Genomic DNA, 18,457 nt, shown 5'->3' with positions numbered 1-18,457 from the left:
ATTGTTTTTAGCTGATTGGTGGTGTGTGGATCGTCCGGCTCATAGTCCACAAATGAGTTTCACCATGTCTAGTGCACACAGGCAACTCATGGGGGGTTACAAAAGTGACTGAGCCTTGGGTTGCCTTGAGGCCCTGTCTCTCTGCAGAGACGACTCACAGGGAGTGGTGTAGAGAGCTTAGCCCTGGGTTGTCTGATAAACCCTAAAGTAAACAGGGCAGTGGCTGCACCACTCAAAGAACCAAAACCTGAACTGAGCCTTGAAATCCCTTAACAAATAGTATGCCCTGAATCTCAATCCAACCACTATTCAGTTGCTGAGGAAGCAAGGTAAAAAAAAAAACCCCAAAACAACCTGGAGGGTTTCAGCTTCAGTTTCAAATGACAACCTTGTGTATTCAAACAATCACAGACCAGTGAAGGAAAGATAAGGGGAAACTCCACTCAGATATACATAATTCAGTTAGGCATATATCATAATCCACTCAGACGTAGTCATACACACCATTGAACAAGTCAGGGGATAAAAACTCTAAGATTCAGGTTGGAAATGGGGAGAGTCACTTCTCTAACTGTGCAGTTGGTTTGCGAAGGAAACCCTTCCCCCCCCTTGATCGGGACACTGGTCAAGGTAACTTCCCTGGGATTGAGAGCCCTTACCTGAAGGGGTAAGTGAATATTGTTTATGCTTTAAGTTTGTAAATGCGTTTGTGGTTGTCTGAATTGCTTGTGGTTGTAATAATGTATTACTCTTGCCTTAAAAATTACAATAATGCTTTGTAGGGTTTAGGGTTATTCCATGCGGGGCCCGGACGACAGGACACCAATATGATGATTAAAGTCGCCAGTTTATTGAGCCTAGCTGATCATTCTTATACAATTCTCTAAGTTCCTTAGAAGCTTTGATTGGCTGCTGCATGCAAACATTTGGTGTCCACACGCACAAGCATACAATGTGATTGGTTATATCGACACTGTACACGCGTATAAACAGAAGATACAGTTAGTTATACTCACTCTGTACACGTGCATAAACATAGGACATAATTGGCTATATTAACTAGAGGATGCGAAACTTGTCTCAGTCTAATTGGTCAAGATAAACTGCTGAATTGAGGTTGTTTGTGCCAAGTTCCCTTTATCGTGGAATGTGCACCTGTGTTTTTCTAATTGGGATTTTTCTTTTTCTGTCTTCTTCATTATTCTGTTCAAGGCCTTCTAAAGGCATCTGGAATGCTCTTGCGACCATGAGCTACTTTCAGGCCCAGTAACTAAGTTCCATATAATTGACCCCAACAGTGCATTCCTCCATTGTATCTGTAAAACCTGCAATAGTGGCGTGTTAAGTCTGTAAGTGAAGTTCAAATAAGTTATTTGCTTGAACTTTGTAGTTAAGTCTGTGAGTGAAGTTCAAGACATTTGCTTGAACCTTGCAGTTAAGTCCTTTTCCATCACATTAGGTGGTCACAAGTTTTCTTCCTTGCAAGCTTATTAAGAGCAGTTAGAATTTAGAAGTCTTAACTAAGCTCCCTAGCATAAAACCTTAAAAAAGTAGTTAGGTACAGATCATGCTTTCCTGTAGCTCTCTGTTGCTGACCTCGTTTGCTGATTTGCTAAATATGTAAGCATAAACTGTAGCAATCTATTAAACTCAAGGAAAAAAAAATACTGTTTCCAGTACCCCAGCCCCACACTGATACAAACAACACTTTCATGAATTCATCGGTTTACCTGTAATTTTTGTACAAGCTTGTTCAACATCGCAGATTCAGCTGGTAAAAGAAACATGTTTCAGGAAGATGGTTGTTTGAACCTGTACTTATGTTTAGAGGAAGCCACTGATTCCTTTCATGTTGCTTTTTAAAACCCATTTTTGTAGCTCCTTCTTGCTTGAACCTTATAACAGTGTCATGTATTATATTGTTCTTTTGCTTTTAAAAATAAAGTTAAATTTCCTGTGCTCTTAAAAGAAGAAAGCCTGTCTTTTAGAATGTTTTGAAAGGGAGGAGGCATGTTCACAATGCTTTTACTAATAATAATATTTAATGAAAAGTATTTTATTTGTTTTAAGATCTTAAGACTTGGTTGCAAACACAGGTCAATCCAACTAACTAAACTTTTGAAGAGAGTCATTTGTGTTATACAAATATCCCTTTTTAGCTATGTCTTCTAGTCATACTTGTAAAACTTGAAGTATACAGGAAGTGTGAAGGAATTTAAATGATAAAGGGGCAAAGATGCTTCATTTTGCACTAGCCTTTAATTTTTTATTTTAAGGTAATTGGATTCTGAGTTTGTGAGACATGAAACTTGTTCACAGTACTTCTTTCTTGGGTTCAAAAATGGAAGTTTCTAAATCATTATACCCACCAGTGCAATACAAACTGAAATTGTGCGGGACTTAATCTAAGACAGACAATGTAGTACAGAAAATTTTAATGTCCTGTGTTGTTCCGCATTTGCTGCTTACTGCTGTGCATTTATTCATACCCACAGAGGCTCGTTTGTTTGGTTAAGGCTTTAATTCTTTTTATGCAGGTTTAAAAGCTATGGATTTGGATTCTGAGAAAAAAGGAACCATTTTAGATTATAAAGATATCATAAGCAAGTAAGTTAAATTCTTGATTTTTGAGAACAAAGTCTTTACTTGGGACTAACATCAATGAAACTTTTGTTACTTTTGTTCATTTCCATGGGACTTTCCAGTCTGGAGTAAAAAGTTCAGAATATGGATCTACAGCTTCATTTTGAGAGGGGTGAATTTCGTCCACACTCTAGTAAAATGCTTAGCTGTGAAGCTCAGAGGAACTTTTAGAAAACACGCAATTGCGTGTTTTTAACTTTTTATTTTGTTTTACATGTTTTAGGAAAACTTGTTTAGAAAAATGTGTAGAAAAACATGTTTGTTTTGCATGCTTTAGAAAAAGGTGGGGAGGAAAGGCCATAAGAGAATAATGACAAATTATGACATGACAGGAAAATATGAATACTTAAGTAGATAATTGGAGGGGAGAAAGTACAGCTTTTAATTTTTAAATTAATTTTTAAAGAAATTACAGTTTTAAATTCAGGAAGGGTAAATACTCCTTTTGTAAATAGACTTTAAACAGTGGTAATTCTTCAAAGTAAAACTGTGTTTATTTTGTTCTGAGGGTAATTCTACCTGAACTTAATTTTATTAATATTTTGTTGGTTTTTTAAGCCTTAGTAGATATTCCTGTGCTATTGTACATAATCAACAAATTGGAGCTGACTTCCCTTGGACACACTTCTCATTAGTAATGGAATACGATTATTCTGAAAACTCTTGCTGGAAAAATATGTGCAAAAATATGAACGTTACTTACATGACTTTTAAAACCATCCTCCCTGAAACAATATGCATGAGTAAGTGCGCTCCAGAATTGTAATAAACAATTGGGCTGGCATATGAAAGGAAAGCATTTTCTGTTCCCTAAAATGTTGCACTCATGTGCCTGTGGAAGAGAATGAGTAATAAATTGTGAAGGCAGACCAGCAAACAGGGCTGATTTATCTATACAGCAAGATAGGAAGGTGTTTTTCTTAGGGTGTGAGCTTAGTTTTGGCCAGGGTGTAGTAGTAAATGTTGGCTGATAAAAGACTTGTGCCAAGTTCACAGGTTGTTTACAGTTACTACAAGCTGTATCCATCCATCTAAGGGAATGTTGGTGTAGATCTAAACTACAAGCTGTATCTATCCATCTAAGGGAATGTTGGTGTAGATCTAAAGGAATATAAATTAAAGTTTAATTTCAAGGAGATTCAGAAGAGTTTAATTTTGGGAAAAAAAAGCATATAATGGAAGCATTTTAATGGGGATGAATAAAAGCTGCATTTTAAAAAGATATGTCTATTTAAATACCTAAATGTATCTTTAAGTTTTTGCTTATGAAACTATTCTCTTACGTATACAAAATGTTTCAGGGAATCACTCTGGTTCCTTTCTTCTGGAGGTACAGATTCCATATGTATTTCTGACAACTGAAGATCTTCTTAATATGCCAGATATTCTTCAGCTTTTGGAATCCAAGTGAGTGGAAGTAACCTATTTAATCGTATTGACTATTTATTTTCAGTTTTCCAGGACATACATCTTGTCCTACTATATTATGTAGTGGCCATCTACTTGGCGATCAGCTACATTACTGCAATTACACTATTAGCATTTTAAGAGACAAGAAGATAATTTTTCTGCTGAAGTTGATAGCTTAATTCTATAGATTCACCCAGATGTCAACCAGAATGGAATTGGACAATTTGTTTATTTTGCACTGGCACTTTTAATCAAAACAATTTTTTAAATTTTCTACTTTCCCTGAAAATCAGAATGTTACCCCAAAATATTTTTTGCTTTAGTCCTTCTTGGTGCTTGGAAGACTTTTTATTTAATTCTTCATAAAAATTGCTTTAGATTTTTTGGTTTTTAACTACTAGAGCTATGCTAAAAAAACAACAACAGAGAAACAGTCTCATTTTCTGATGCATCACAGCTTTTGGGAGAGGCTAAGTTAAAAACAAGACTACTTTATTTGTAAAATTCGGATCTAATATTCACTTAATTTTGAATACTCTTTATCCTGTACAAAAAATTTCATGTTTGTAAATCATTGCATATGTGCATTATTTTCTTTGACATAATTTTCTTGCATTTTGTTTTCACAATAATAAATACCTGATAAAAGTACCTTTTATCATGTGGAGGAAAAAAAAAAAAGAAAGAAATAGGGGACAGAGCAGCAGCATCTCTTAACCATAGTGCCAGAGATACAGATGGTTGATTTCACCATGTTGCTGAAGAGACATGCCAGTTTTGGTCCTTGCTGTATCGAGTCAGCTGTGAAGCCATTTTTGAGCTGTGTCTAATTACAGTTCAATTAAAAAAACAAAAATCATATGTTTGACATTTAAAATTTGAACATTTAATTTGACATGTACTTTTAAACTCTCACCTGTTTGAATTCTCTGTTCAGCCTGGCCATAAGCTAAACAGCCAGGAATGTTTTTTGGTACTTTCTCACTAGCTTCTTTTAGCACTGATGAAGTAATTAAATAGGTGTACAAAGAGCTATATAGTTTCAGAAAAGCTTATAGTTCACTTTTCTGTTAATATTTGAATACACTGTCCATACAAGTTTCTAGAGGACTTACTGCTGGCAGATTCAGGTTTAGGTCTCTTGTGTTTCCTACTGATGAGGCCAAGTAGTGTGACAATCATCTCTTCTCAACTTCTCCCCTTAGTCAGCTAAGACTTCCCAACAGCCCTAAGCATGTGATATTCATTCAATGAGTCTTTGCTAACACAGCTGGTAACAGGAGATTGTGCTGCTGGCTGTTCTTGTTCACTCAGAAAAATTTAGGGTCGTACCAATGGCAGTCAGGGAGTTTTCACTCAGTTTGCTTTCCCTATGCTGCACAGTCATGAAAGGAAGAAAAGAAATGCAATATACATTTAATTACTCAAAAGGAATATCTATCTAAGTATATTTTCTTGATTTATCTGTTTTACGTCTTTTTTTTTGTAAGCTCAAAGGCTGTCTGTCAAGGTTATATTCAGTGTGGTTAGCAACATAATTGAATTAATCCTGTTATATTTCATTAAGTCACTACTTCATTGATGTGTATTCTTCGAATGTGTCCTAAAGTGAACTTGAGCATTTGTGAAAGATCAAAGTATGAAAGGACTGTGTAATTTAAAAAATTGCATAGAGATGTGTGTTATTCATTTCCTTTAAGAAAATCTTATTATTTTACATAACTGTGATTTAATAAAATAATTTTACTTCTTCAGGTACAGCATTGCCTTTGTTGAAAGAAGCCGTAGTTACTCGTTAAGGCTCTTTGGAAGTACAGAACGATATGTTGTGTTAACAATAGATGAATGTACTGCTATCTTTTTGCAGGTACAAAATGAAACTAGTATCTCCAAATTCTGTTATGCATTGGGTCACTTCTAGGCCATAGCTGCAGGTTTTTAACGTATCTTTTCCTCCTCATAGTCATATTTAATTCATGCATTGTTTCACAACACGAATTATTTCCAAATTCATTAAGTCTAAAATTCTATCTGTGCCAGTTTGACTATTTTAAAATGTTCTCATGTCTGTACCTACATTTATTCACAGAAGTGTAACATTTGACCTGAAATTGGATTGTATTAAATATAGTTAAAGGATGCATACCTGAAAACAGGGTTGTAATAACCAATTAAATATATCTGTGACTATATTCTCTTACCAGTGTGCATGTTAATTCCTCCCATTTCAGATACTTATCTGAATTAGTCCAGAGAATAATTTGTCCTACTTTTAATAGAAAGTAATAGTTTAGACAATAGAGTAATATTTAAATTCTGGTATGCAGCAAGACAGATGACTTTATAGGTAGAAGAACTGCTACTGAAAGATAGATAAAGAATCAAATAATCAATTAATATTGCAAGCACAACACAGACATTCCTACATGCTACTGCAAATGCTATTGCAATTAGCGATCTTGTACTTTACATATTCAGGGTAGGGATAATATGATTTGTGTAGGTTAAGTAAGTCCCTCAGAGGTTTATAATAGTATTTTGCATTATTAAAGTTCTCAAAAATCTTAAGAACATCCTAAAAAGTTAGTAGCAGTGTTTCCTTTCTACAGGAGGGAAAAAGAGATATGAAGCAGTGAATCAACTTTTTAAAGATCAAACAAAATAAAAGTTGGGAATCCTAATTTTCCTGACTCCCAGATATGTCTTTAATACCTACATTATTTAGCTGTACTTATGCTTGATCTAACTTCTATATAATACTACGATGCATCTTAAAAGCTTGTGACAGCCATAGTAATATATTTATTTCATTTTTACATTTTATATTAATTTTATGGTAGAGTATGGAAGAACTGAATTATGAGAAATCCTGTGACAATGTATTATCGAAGCTGATGGCATTATCTCTCCAATATACATGCTGTTGGATTGTTTTCTATTCCAGAGAAAGACTGAGTTTAGAGTAAGTTATGAAATTCTTTTGTTACCTTGGTATTTTTAAAATAAACTTACCACTAAAGGAAGCTGCTTATTAGAACAAGCTAACACTCTCTGTTCTTTGAATTTCTCTGTAGGAACACATTTCTCTTAGAACAATATGAATATTGGTTCTAGTGTGCTTTTGACTTTCCCTTAGTTACAGTGTTGTCATGCTCCTACTGAAAAGATCAGTGGAATGATAGAAGTAACAGTCACTACTGGAGACTCCCAAAAAAGTTAGCGAAGATGGTTTTTATGTGTTAGGATCTTTTTTTCTCTTACACGAGAGATAAAGAAATGGTTGTTATAAAATAACAGGATTTGAGGCAGGTAATGCTAATGTGAGGTGTATTTCAAATCAACAGGTCCAGAAATTTCACAAGACTAAGGATATTAACCACTGGAATTATTCTTTACACCTGTTTAAGTAAATTAACCCCTAGAAATACGTAGTTATGAATTACTGTGTTAGCATCACTGTATATCATTTGCAACAGGGAGACATTCTTCAAATGTTCTTCCAATTCATCAGCAGTTCTTTTGCTATGGAAGCACAGCTTTTGTTGATATAGTTCATAAGCATTCCTTTATTACCTATTGTAAGATTTTTTTCTATGAACAAGTGGTAAATTTTCCATGCACCACCTTCCCTCTCTGTATGATTTTTCTCCAGTGACTGACCCTGATCCAGTCCTTTTGCTTCAGGCCAGGCTCGCTTTGCTGTGGGCTGACTCCATTTTCTTCCTCACAGTGCATCCTTCAGCACTCAGTCACTTAATGTGTCCTAGTTCTCCTTTCTAATGCTCAAACTGTGCTAGCATTCTGAATTCCAGGAAATGAAACAGACATTTATTAACACATGGAACAAAAGTTTTGGAATTATTTCATGTGCATATTAAATATTAATGGTCCAATGGCACTATTTTATAGGTACAGTCTCAGGGGAGATACTCTGCTTAACCTTGTCTTAATTTATGCCACTCTAATTGAACTTACACAGAAGTCAGAAGACTTTGAAGTGAAGGTAATTTTTTGGTAACAACCTTTCCATTTTAATCTTCACTGTATGATATTTCTAAAGTGCTTAATCAAGTATGCATTCTACATCAAAAACATAAAATAGCTCAATATTACTAAAATAAGAGAGAAGAGATTAATTCAGTGCTGCTGAAGTCAGTGATCTAACTGCTGAAGTCAGTGAAAAGACTGTGTTAAATCCAGTACAAGTTGAATCAGAGGCAAATAGCAGCTGTAGTGTTTTTATGATGAGTCAAAAAATGAGATTGTACCTTTAATTTTATAAATTATTAGAACATGTATTAATCCTGCTTATGTTGTAATTTGAAGTTTCAGATTAGTATTATGTTGCTAATGTAGTAGAACAAAAGAAAGTGTAATTTTCTCTGCTGTTGGCTAGTTTGCTTTTTTTTAATGTGGCAAGATAAATCAACTTTTTTCATTATGAATAAGAAAATCCAGTATCTAGAATAATCAACATTAAAAAATTGGACAAAAGTTTAATTTGGTTTACCAAGTCTATGTCTGTATCTTATTTCTTTTGCATGAAGGAATGTCTTTTTAGGCAATTTCTTACTTATTTGCATATTAAAATTTGTTTCAAAATTATCTGCTTAAATGAAGGTTAAAAAGAGGACAAAAGTTTTTTCATTCCATGTACGCAGCAGTGTAGTTCACATGGAAATTACTTACACCTTCAAAGTGTTACACATCTTCTTAAGCTATATCAGGCATGTCAGAATTACCTGTTTTATAAGGTAAAAACTTGATCACATATAGAAGACCTACAGGATCAACATAGGATTTGCATAAATAAGGAGTGTAATTTGTGGCCAGGCTAGTGGCCAGAGGTTGGAGTTCCTCCGCATGATAGCATGGATCAGGTTTAATTACTCCACATTACCAGCTGTTGTGTTCAGGGTCACCTTTAAGATTTCCCATTTAACTTCTGTAGAAAATTAAGACATTCCCTAGTATAAGTTTTAACCAAAAATGTTATGTATCACTTGTAGGTAGTTCTTATGCCAGGGATTGAAGAGACAGCACTGGTAATTCGTCAGATTGCTGACAACAGTTTCATGGCATCTAATATCAGTCCTCATGAGTGGTTGGACAAATCCTGGCTTTCTGTCTTGCCATCTGAGGTTTGCTTATCTTTCCATTAAATTACACTGTTTTCTTCCTTTTTCTCAGACTCATAAAATTCTAGACTTTTTTTGTTGTTCTCTTAAAATATATTATTAAAATAAGCATTATTTTTATATATATATATATACATACATGCCTATTTTTATGTATATGCATATATATACACACATACACATATAATGTTTCTGTCATCCTTGCCAGCCCAATTAGGTGCAACTTGGACTTTCCCCATGCTTTCACAATTAACCAGTAGAGAAGTTTATCCTCCACATCCGACAACTAATGTGTACAGTTCTACAACTGTAGGCACAGAGTTTAAAAAAGTATCCAGATTTTAAAAGATAAACATACAATGGCTCACTTGGGCAGGAAGCCAAATTCATCAGTGCTGATCCATTACTGCAAATGGCATTGCTTACAGACTTGCTTTAATACAGGATAGTAGAACTTTAACTTTTCATGCAGTAGTTGGTATTGGATATTTACAACATATGCTGGAACAGGTCCATCAATCACAGTCAAATATATGATGTTTTTTAACTTGTATGTTACGGTTTTCAGATTAAACATATGGATTTGTTCGTTTTATGTGGAATCTTTGAACTCTTGTAAAGCCAAGATCCTTTTTGGCTTTTGCAAAATTCAGAAGCAATTTAAAGCAGGTGTTGGCATGGCCTTTCAAGCATAGGATATTGGATTATAGGTTTTCCAATTCTGAGATTAAGGATACTGGTAAAAAACCAAGGGGACCTATTGACTGTATTTTGTCTCTGTTAAGGTATGTCCTGGCATCTGTTGAGGGCAGAGCTTTATGAAAGTCAAGAAGAAGCTGACATTCTTAAAATGCTACAGCTCTCAACTTGCTGCCCTCTGTGTGACATTCAACCTCCCCCTAGAAACTCCTGCTTTTGGCACCTGTCCCATTGCTGTTAACAAACGTAACTTTTGTAAAACAAAACCGGCTCTGTCAGTTTATCTTGACTTAGCTAATTCTCTTCAAAATGGAGAATAAACGGTAAATCCGGTAATGGGTTTTCAAATCAAGTTTACACGATTCACTGGTTTCATCCTTTAGAATAGCAGTATCTTTAGACTGTGCTTGCTTTTTGTCAAACTATTACACAGAACTTACTCTTTCGCAAAAATGATACACTGTTACATCTGTAGTAAAAAAAAAAGTTTTCTTTGGGCTACAAAAGTGCACTGTTTGAAACCTCTACGACTGTTTCTATGACTGCATACTGTATGACCTATTCATAGGGATGACATTTTGTAGAAACAGAAAAAAGGGGGGGAAAAGTTTGTCAGATATCAATCTAACAAAATAATTTCAATTTCCAGACAGAGAAATGCCTGATTACTTTTCCATGTATCAACCCTCTGGTTGCTCAGTTTATGTTGAAGAAGGGATCTTCACTGAACAGGTTGTTTCTTGCAAGCTTTGACCAACTTCAGGAACTTCTGCCAGAGGTTCCAAAAAAAGTTTTAAAGGTTGGCCAAAATTAATTTATGTATTTTTCAATCAATCTTTTTGCACCATTGTAATACAGGTTTTTTTAATCTGATGCTACATACACATTTGCTGGTATATTTAAAAATGCTAAAGCATATCATTCGTATGTAAAATGTTGAGCCTGCTAATGCTCAGCAGATTTTGTCAAGTCAGCATTATGTTTGTGTGAAGATGACTAGAACATTTCCTTAACTGGAAAAATAATACTCATTTGATCAGCTTCCTCTTCAAGCTTCATCATATCAAGTATTGTATCAGCATACAAGCTTATATGTTTCCCTAATATAAGAAATGTTTTCCCATTAAGTATTTCCAAGACTTTTTTCTGTCCGTCCTTCCTTCCTTCCTTCCTTCCTTCCTTCCTTCCTTCCTTCCATCTTCTTACACAGTAATAACCCCACCACTTATACATTCATAGTACTAAGTATTTGAAAGAGCCCTAGAGGTTAAGATGAAGAATTCCATTCACTAAAGTGTCCACTCTGCAGTTAGAATTGTCTGCTCCTACTGTTTCAGTTGGGCCAAGTCTGGGAAAATTATAGACTGATTTTAGTCAGCTAATTAGATAAAAAATGCACAGCTTTAATCAGTCAGGAAAATGGGAGGGTAAACTTCCACATCAGAAGCATTCAGTTAAGGTGAAGGAGCAAGTGAACAGATGCTTGGGCACTGAATATCAATTTGTGCATGTTAGTGTAATAACTACGTATGTGTAAAGCCATGTTTACTGACTGAAAAACAGAAAAAGATCTCATCAGTTTAATTCCTCTGTAATGTATGATATGCGCCAATCCATTGCAGACACTACTTCCTACAGTCCTGGACTAAGGAAAGTTAATAAAGTATTTTAAGGTATTGATTTTCCTGTGTTTCAAGAGACAGGCTATTATTTACTCTGTTTATAGATTTAAGGCAGAAGGCGTGTTGTCTGCTGTACATGCCTCTCCTTCTGTATTGGTAAGTCTTTCTTTCCAGTAAAAAAAGTTATACATCTTAGAATCCTAACAAATAGTTTAACTTTTCATATCTGACAGTGTAGACATGTACTATAAATGTTCCTTAAGTATCTTTTTTTTTTGGTTTCAGCATTTTAGTGACATGACATATTCATACAGCCTAAATGCTGCTGCTCCACTAGAAACAGCAGTGAAAGGTGCATCACCCCCAGAAAACTGGAGTAGCTTCAACACATTCTATCCAGATTATAAACAAAGTCATCGGTCTTTAGAGCTGCTTGGTAAGGCACAAAACAGCACAGGTAGTATCTTGAATTAGTAGGAAAATGTGTCTCCTTTCAAACCAAGTGAAAATCTGACTATATTAGAATTTTATCTTCTAATCATACAGAGGTCAGTTATTCTGAGGAGACAGACTGCAATTGAAGTGCTCAATGGCATCTTGGTTTTCTGTAAAATGTAGAGAAATGAGCTAATTTTTCATTCTCCAAACAGAATGGTTCAAATTTTTCTCTACCAGGAACATCTCACATGGATTCTGAAGCCATAATTCCACCATTGAATCATCATCAGGATTTGTTTGACTCTGATCTTCCAAGCAATACAGAAAAGAAATCATGTTCTTCAGAAGTAATTACAGGGAGGAAGCAGCATTTCTTTGCTGTGCCAAAGGACTGTAAAGATTTTGCTGATCTAGATGTTATGAATTCTCTTCATGTTCAACGACAGCCTTTCAGGACACACTATATCCCTGATCATTTTTCCAAAAACTCTGAAAATGAGGATTTCTTTGTAACTTTCAGTGACTATGCACCTCAGGAGAGCTATAAGAGTTTTCTAGAAGAATTTAGAGACACAAATGTTAAGAGCCCAGAAATTCTGATTGACCAGACCCCATGGAATGACTCTTCATCCAGGGGCCCATGTGATTCATTTGCATCTGGTAGTTTTCTCTCTCATTTCTTTGTTGACCCAGATGAGCTTCAAAGTATGAATTTTCACCAAATAGCTAGAGAATCTGGAAGAAAGAGAAAACAAAGTCCACCGTTCTTATGGACAAAAGAAAAAAATAGAACAGGTATGTCCAAAGCAAGCAGAATTTGCTAAAATACTCTTTGTAGCTCAACTGGAAACAGGAGTATCTGTAAGCTTAGATTTTGTGTTTTCTTCCAATAGTTGTTAAATCCAATCCAACTTTACTAAAAACTTACTTGCATATATATTTCTTCTGTGATAAGATGTTCCTAAACATTTATTTTCTCTTTTGAGCATAAAGAATATATTTAAAAAAAGAAAAGTGTTACTGCCATTATTTTTCCATGGTAAAATATTGAAAAGTATAGTTCTCCAATATTGTAAGCTTCAGCCTCTTCTGTCTTTGACAGTGCCTGAAATGCGCATAACAAACATGCCAGAATTATTTTTAAAGTTACGGGAAAGGTTATTTTGTAAACATAGGTTTGGACAAAAGGGAGAAGAAAAGACTAGAAAGTATTTTCTCTACAGGACAAAAAGTAGATTCAGCAAATTCAGAGAGTGAAATTTAGATACTACTAATAGTAGTGTTGTGCTGTTAGTGTTGATGGAGAAAGAATTTCACTCTGACAACTTTCTAAGTTTGTTTCATACAGTGCCCTTATTCTTGGAATATTTTTTTTAGCTAATGTCTCCAGGGCTAAACTCTCCATCTTGAATCATTCCAAAGTGTATTTCTTCAAATAGACAGTATAGTGTGTAGTTCAAAACTTTGTTTACCCTGAAGGTGTGTACAGTCCTTATGTAAAATCTTCAGGCTTCTCTTTTTTTGTAGTTTTCTTATCCATGGTTTACTTTCTCAAATATAGTTAGCTTGAGACCTTTTTTGATAAGTCATAATACGTATCCATGGAGTCTTAAAAGTAAGAAACCATCACTAGTCCCTGTCAGATTAAGTATTGCTGTATCATATATTGCAATATTTTTTAAATTCTGCTGCTTCTCCATAGGTGAGGTGCTACATTCTTTAAAAATCCAAGGTTAAGCTTCTTAAATAAAGTGCCTAACTCCTAGTACAGATGATTTAATTTATGTTTTCTCTGTTGCTGCCTGTCGTTAAAGCTCTTGGTGGTACAGCAAGGTCAGCACAGCATTAAAATGCTTTCACTAATTAGATCAGACTCATTCATGAAAACACAAGTAACTAATTGATATCATTATGTTTCATGGGCTGCTTAAGGCAATTATGGAAGTAAAGAGAGGAAAAGTTAATTGGATATGGTGAACTGCTTTTAATTTTCAGCCTATGTAAATTAAAATGTTCATACAGAAACTCTGAACAGACCTGTTGCCTCTCCATTGGGATCAAAACTGAGACCTGGAGTATTGCTGGGTAGTTAATACTAACCTGTAACTGGCACTGACAGTATAAAATTCTAAATGCAACAGTTTCAGTAGAGATCAGGGCAGATTCTTCTGGTACCACATTTTACAGTATTCTGAAAACACTGTGATGTCCAACTGCTGAACTTTCTGTATTATTCCTGCCCACTAGGGCAAAGGTATACTTAAATTCAAAAAATAAAAAAAAAAGTTAATTTTTGGTTTAAATTTTGGAAGAGTAGACTTATTTTACTTTATTATTCACTAGCTAGCGAAAAAATAAGTATACTAGATACTTGTGAATGCTAATGCAAAAAACCATCTTAATACAGTGAAAGCCTTCTGAAGTCCCAAATCTAAGAAATGTGAAATCCTAGGTTTAAGAAATGTGTACAAACCCAAGTTAAGAAGACACGTTAGGAACCCCCAGGGATTTCTTCGGACTTTAGATCAAACTTTCATTAAACCACAAACAATTAATGCTAATATGCCAAGCCAGTATTTCCACTGGAACAGATTAAATCCTTCAGTGTTAAAGTTTTCTGATGATACTTTTTGTAAAGACTAAACAGAATTTTCTTACAGCAGCTTATTTTGAATAAGTAACTACTCGAATATTTTATTGTAAAAATCCTTGAATCTTAAGAACACAAGTAGCTTTTTTAAACAACTTAGAAACATGAACATATCTCTAAAAAGAACTTTCACAATGTACTGAATAATACTGAGTGTAATATTAATGAAATAGAAATAAGCATTAAAATCTTTACTGAAATACAGTGGTTAAGCATAGTGCAGGTTGATGTATTTATTTTGTGTAAAGTCCTGTATTATTATTACAGGATAATATGCATAGGACTGATCAGTAGTAGTAAGTAGTAGTTAATATTAATCTGTACACATTTAATTTTATGGCAATTGATACTTTTCATACAGAGCATACTTGTTAAAGCTAAAGTCTGTTACTGCATTTGAGAAACACATAGTTAAGTCTGCATGCATGTTGTATTTGTAGTTCATCACACATGTATTTTCTTTCCACTTCTTTTCCAGATCCACAATTTGCAGAAGCACCAAAGTTAAAAAAAAGGAGATTGACATATGAAAGAGTCCCTGGAAGAAGAGATGGACAAACACGACTTAAATTATTTTGAATGGAATGGGGATTTGCATACTACACATAATTTTTTTGAATTATTAAACTCCTTGAAGGGAAATAGATTAATTTTTTTGTTGTTGTTCATTTTTAGAGAGAAATTAGGGTTTTGGAATCCTTACTAATTCAGGATTCTTTTGTATGTTTTAAAAATTTCACTAAACAAACTAGTTCCTTGAACGTGGAGAATTACTGCTTCTCTGTTTGTTCTCACAGGTGACATAAAAGTACTTTATCACTCTTTATACAAAAAATAAAATATGAATTTAAAAAGACAGATACTGGAGCTCATAGTCCTCATATCTTCTCCCTGAGCATGCAGCTTTCCAAACTTAAAGATGCCAGAATCTCAAGGCTGCTCATAAAATCATAGTGTTTTCTTGCACTTACAGCTGTGACCCTTTGTGTTTGTCCCTTTGGCTCAGTTCCACTTCTTGCCTTCTGACAGCTCCTTTAGAAACCATGTGATGAGTTCCTGAACTGCCTTTAATCATGATCAAGCTACAGAAACAACCTAATTGCTTTATGTACAACATGTGAAAGACATGGTGAAATTTAGGATTCTAATAGATTTGATTCAGAGGGCTAAGTTGTGACCCTAGCTCTCTGCATAATCTGGTGGAGGCCATTTGTTGGCATCCACATTTTTCAGCCTGCTACAGTGCATCAGTGGGTAGGGAGGTGAGAGTCATCTGGGAGGCAGTGCCAGATATTGCAGGCTACAGCTGGAAGTGGTAAGAGATTAAAAAAATTTTTTAGAGAAAGGCATCTCAATTGCAAGCTGCTGAAGTGAGAGGATAGAATAGCACCCGAAACCTCACTTTACATCAAAAGATTTGGCAATGAAACTGGAAGTATGTTTCACTGGGAGCAATGATAGACTGGGAGCAATGGTAGGCAGTAACTCCATTCTGCTGCAGTAATGCATACACGGTTTGTACAGGCATGCCTGCCAGCTCCAGAATATTGGTGGCTGTTCAGTGGCCTTCAGCTGAGATGAGTCAGTTTTCAAACTCACAAATCCTCTTAAGTTTGATGCAATAACAGAAAGGAAAAAAAAAAACCCAAACCTCAAGTTTATGGTTTGTGCTTGCAGTAAAATACTTTCTAGATGTTCAGCCTTCATTAAGTGCATATTCACTATTTGGATAAATAAAAACAGCACTTAGGGGAGAAAGCGTTGGTCACTCAGAGAAAATAAAGTGTTGATTTTTAGTTGACAATTCCTAAAAGCTGTGATGACAGCACTAACAACAATTTTAGTTCACAGTAATATACCCAAATTTTTTTCAAAACTTCAGAAAACACCTTTCAAATGTAACATAAAAACACTTTTAGTAGACTTGCAAACAAGTCAGCATTTCCCTGTTTTGCCCAGAATAAGAGAAAGACTTAAATAAAAAATGCAGTCTGCTTACTATTTCTGGCCCACTTTTGTGGTCACTTGACCTAACCATTTTCCATCTCTTTGTATGATGCATGGGTTTGGCTCTGTTTTTCAGAACAGTCTCCCAGATTGCCAGGCCCAGGAGTCTGTTCTTCTAAGAGTGCGGCTCTACAAAGTCTCAGTCACAGGTGACCACAGTGGAGAAAATTAGAGCTGCCACTGCCAAGCTATGTATTTCTGTCCTCCTTTGCCACAGGCAAAGCCTGACACCAGAACTTTCACCTGAATAGTCATGGAAGACTAGTTCTGGTAATTTATAGATCATGTCAAAAACAAAAGCATGTTGCCTGTGTTAAATAAGTAAAGAAAATTCAAATGCTGTCTTCATTAAGTTTCCATTAGGTAGAAAAAATATCAGCATACAGTTAGTTACTGGCAACCTAGTGGAAATAAGGAAAAGGGCTTGCAATGACCAGTTGTTTTTTTACTGTATTTCTTTATGACTCTCAATCTCTTACAGATATGTACACATCGACAAATTTATCACATGTGACATTCTCCCCACCTCCTCCCATCTGTGTAATGTGGAGGAAAATTAGTATTGCACTATAAAGATGTACTCCCCCCCCAAATCATCTACGACTAAGAAGAATTAGGAAGCAACTAATTCTCAGATGAAAAGATGCAATACAAAAACTAATCGCCAGTCTTCCATCAGCGGGTAGAGACACTCAGCTCTTGGATCAAATTTGTAAACTGCTTAGTGACCAGGCGGGTGGCACCTGTAGGTGAAGAAGAGCCTTGCTCATGGACTGAGAGAGATTGACAGTGAGATAAAGGGGGCCTGGTGGCTCTTGTGAGGCATGCAGCATACAGATGTGTGCACTCACTTAATTTGCTTTACCCTGGGTACCCTGCGGGACCTGCAGCCATGAGACTGGTATGAAGGCCTCTGTGCAGTTGAGACCTCAGCAGACAGCCCTCTTGGATGGTCTTTGGTAAAGAAAGCTAAGACATTGCTGTCCACAATTGTCCACCCACTGCAGATTATACCTGTTGGAGCAGGGGGTAGCAAAATGCGATGCTTGTTCCTGTCTAAGCCATCCCAATCTTCAGTTCAGCAAAGCAGTGCAAACCCAGGTACACCTGCAGCTGGAGGCAAGACATTGTCCTGTTGACTGGCCAGGTAAGAGACAACCTGTTCTGCTGCCTACAGAAGCAGGCTCGTTGGTCAGGTTCCCTGGTTAGGAACCTGCAAAAGCTGAGCTGCTGAGATGCAGGCTGCTTCATTTAGCCAACACAAAATAACCAGCAGTGTTGCACTTTGTAAAACTGACTCCCCACAGGCACCCAAGACCCTCAACGCCAACCTACCCCATTCTGGACCTCATTCTGACACCCGACTTTTGTCACAGACCATGCCATGGGAGGGCAGAGGTGGCACTGCTGTCATCCCGCCCCCCGCTCGTACCCAGCAGCTCAGCTGCATGCTGCCCGGAGAGCAAAGGGCTGCGGCAAGCATGCTCCTCTGAAGAGACTGGAATCCGTGTCTTCCTCCCATGAGACTGCAGAATAACCACCACACTCGCAGGTACACCAGGGTGGAGTGCTCCCAATCCATCTCGCAACTGCTGCACAGGTCTTTCTATCCGCAGCTAGCGCAAGACGTGGATGAAGTCAGGACCTGCAGTATGCTCACAGCGGTGCTCCCCTGACACGTGTTGACCGTGGTGCTCCAGACAAAAGATGCCACATGGAGCTGGGCAGGGCGGCCAAGAGACAACAGCAGCTGACTGACTGGCTGGCCAGCAGCAGCTGCTCTCTCCTGCACACTGTAATTTGGCAGATCCTTATGCCAGCTCAGCAGCCACTCCAGAACCCAAGCTCCA

General features: G+C 36.2%; 1 protein-coding gene across 1 annotated transcript in view; it reads left to right on the top strand.

Moving 5' to 3' along the window:
- The window catches only part of SHOC1 (shortage in chiasmata 1), a 58,727-nt gene extending 42,813 nt beyond the window's left edge, over window positions 1-15,914 (top strand). The window contains exons 20-30 of the mRNA XM_075020836.1: window positions 2,538-2,607; window positions 3,208-3,386; window positions 3,945-4,050; window positions 5,809-5,920; window positions 6,894-7,015; window positions 7,963-8,056; window positions 9,063-9,194; window positions 10,540-10,689; window positions 11,798-11,969; window positions 12,188-12,745; window positions 15,079-15,914. Coding sequence (XP_074876937.1) covers window positions 2,538-2,607; window positions 3,208-3,386; window positions 3,945-4,050; window positions 5,809-5,920; window positions 6,894-7,015; window positions 7,963-8,056; window positions 9,063-9,194; window positions 10,540-10,689; window positions 11,798-11,969; window positions 12,188-12,745; window positions 15,079-15,179 — 1,796 coding nt within the window. The 3' untranslated portion in view covers window positions 15,180-15,914. The remainder of the gene's footprint in view (window positions 1-2,537; window positions 2,608-3,207; window positions 3,387-3,944; window positions 4,051-5,808; window positions 5,921-6,893; window positions 7,016-7,962; window positions 8,057-9,062; window positions 9,195-10,539; window positions 10,690-11,797; window positions 11,970-12,187; window positions 12,746-15,078) is intronic.
- Window positions 15,915-18,457: the final 2,543 nt, after the last annotated feature.

The sequence above is a fragment of the Buteo buteo genome, chromosome Z (genome assembly GCF_964188355.1).
Source record: "Buteo buteo chromosome Z, bButBut1.hap1.1, whole genome shotgun sequence".
Lineage (NCBI taxonomy): Eukaryota > Metazoa > Chordata > Aves > Accipitriformes > Accipitridae > Buteo > Buteo buteo.
This window is presented reverse-complemented; position numbering and strand designations above follow the sequence as displayed.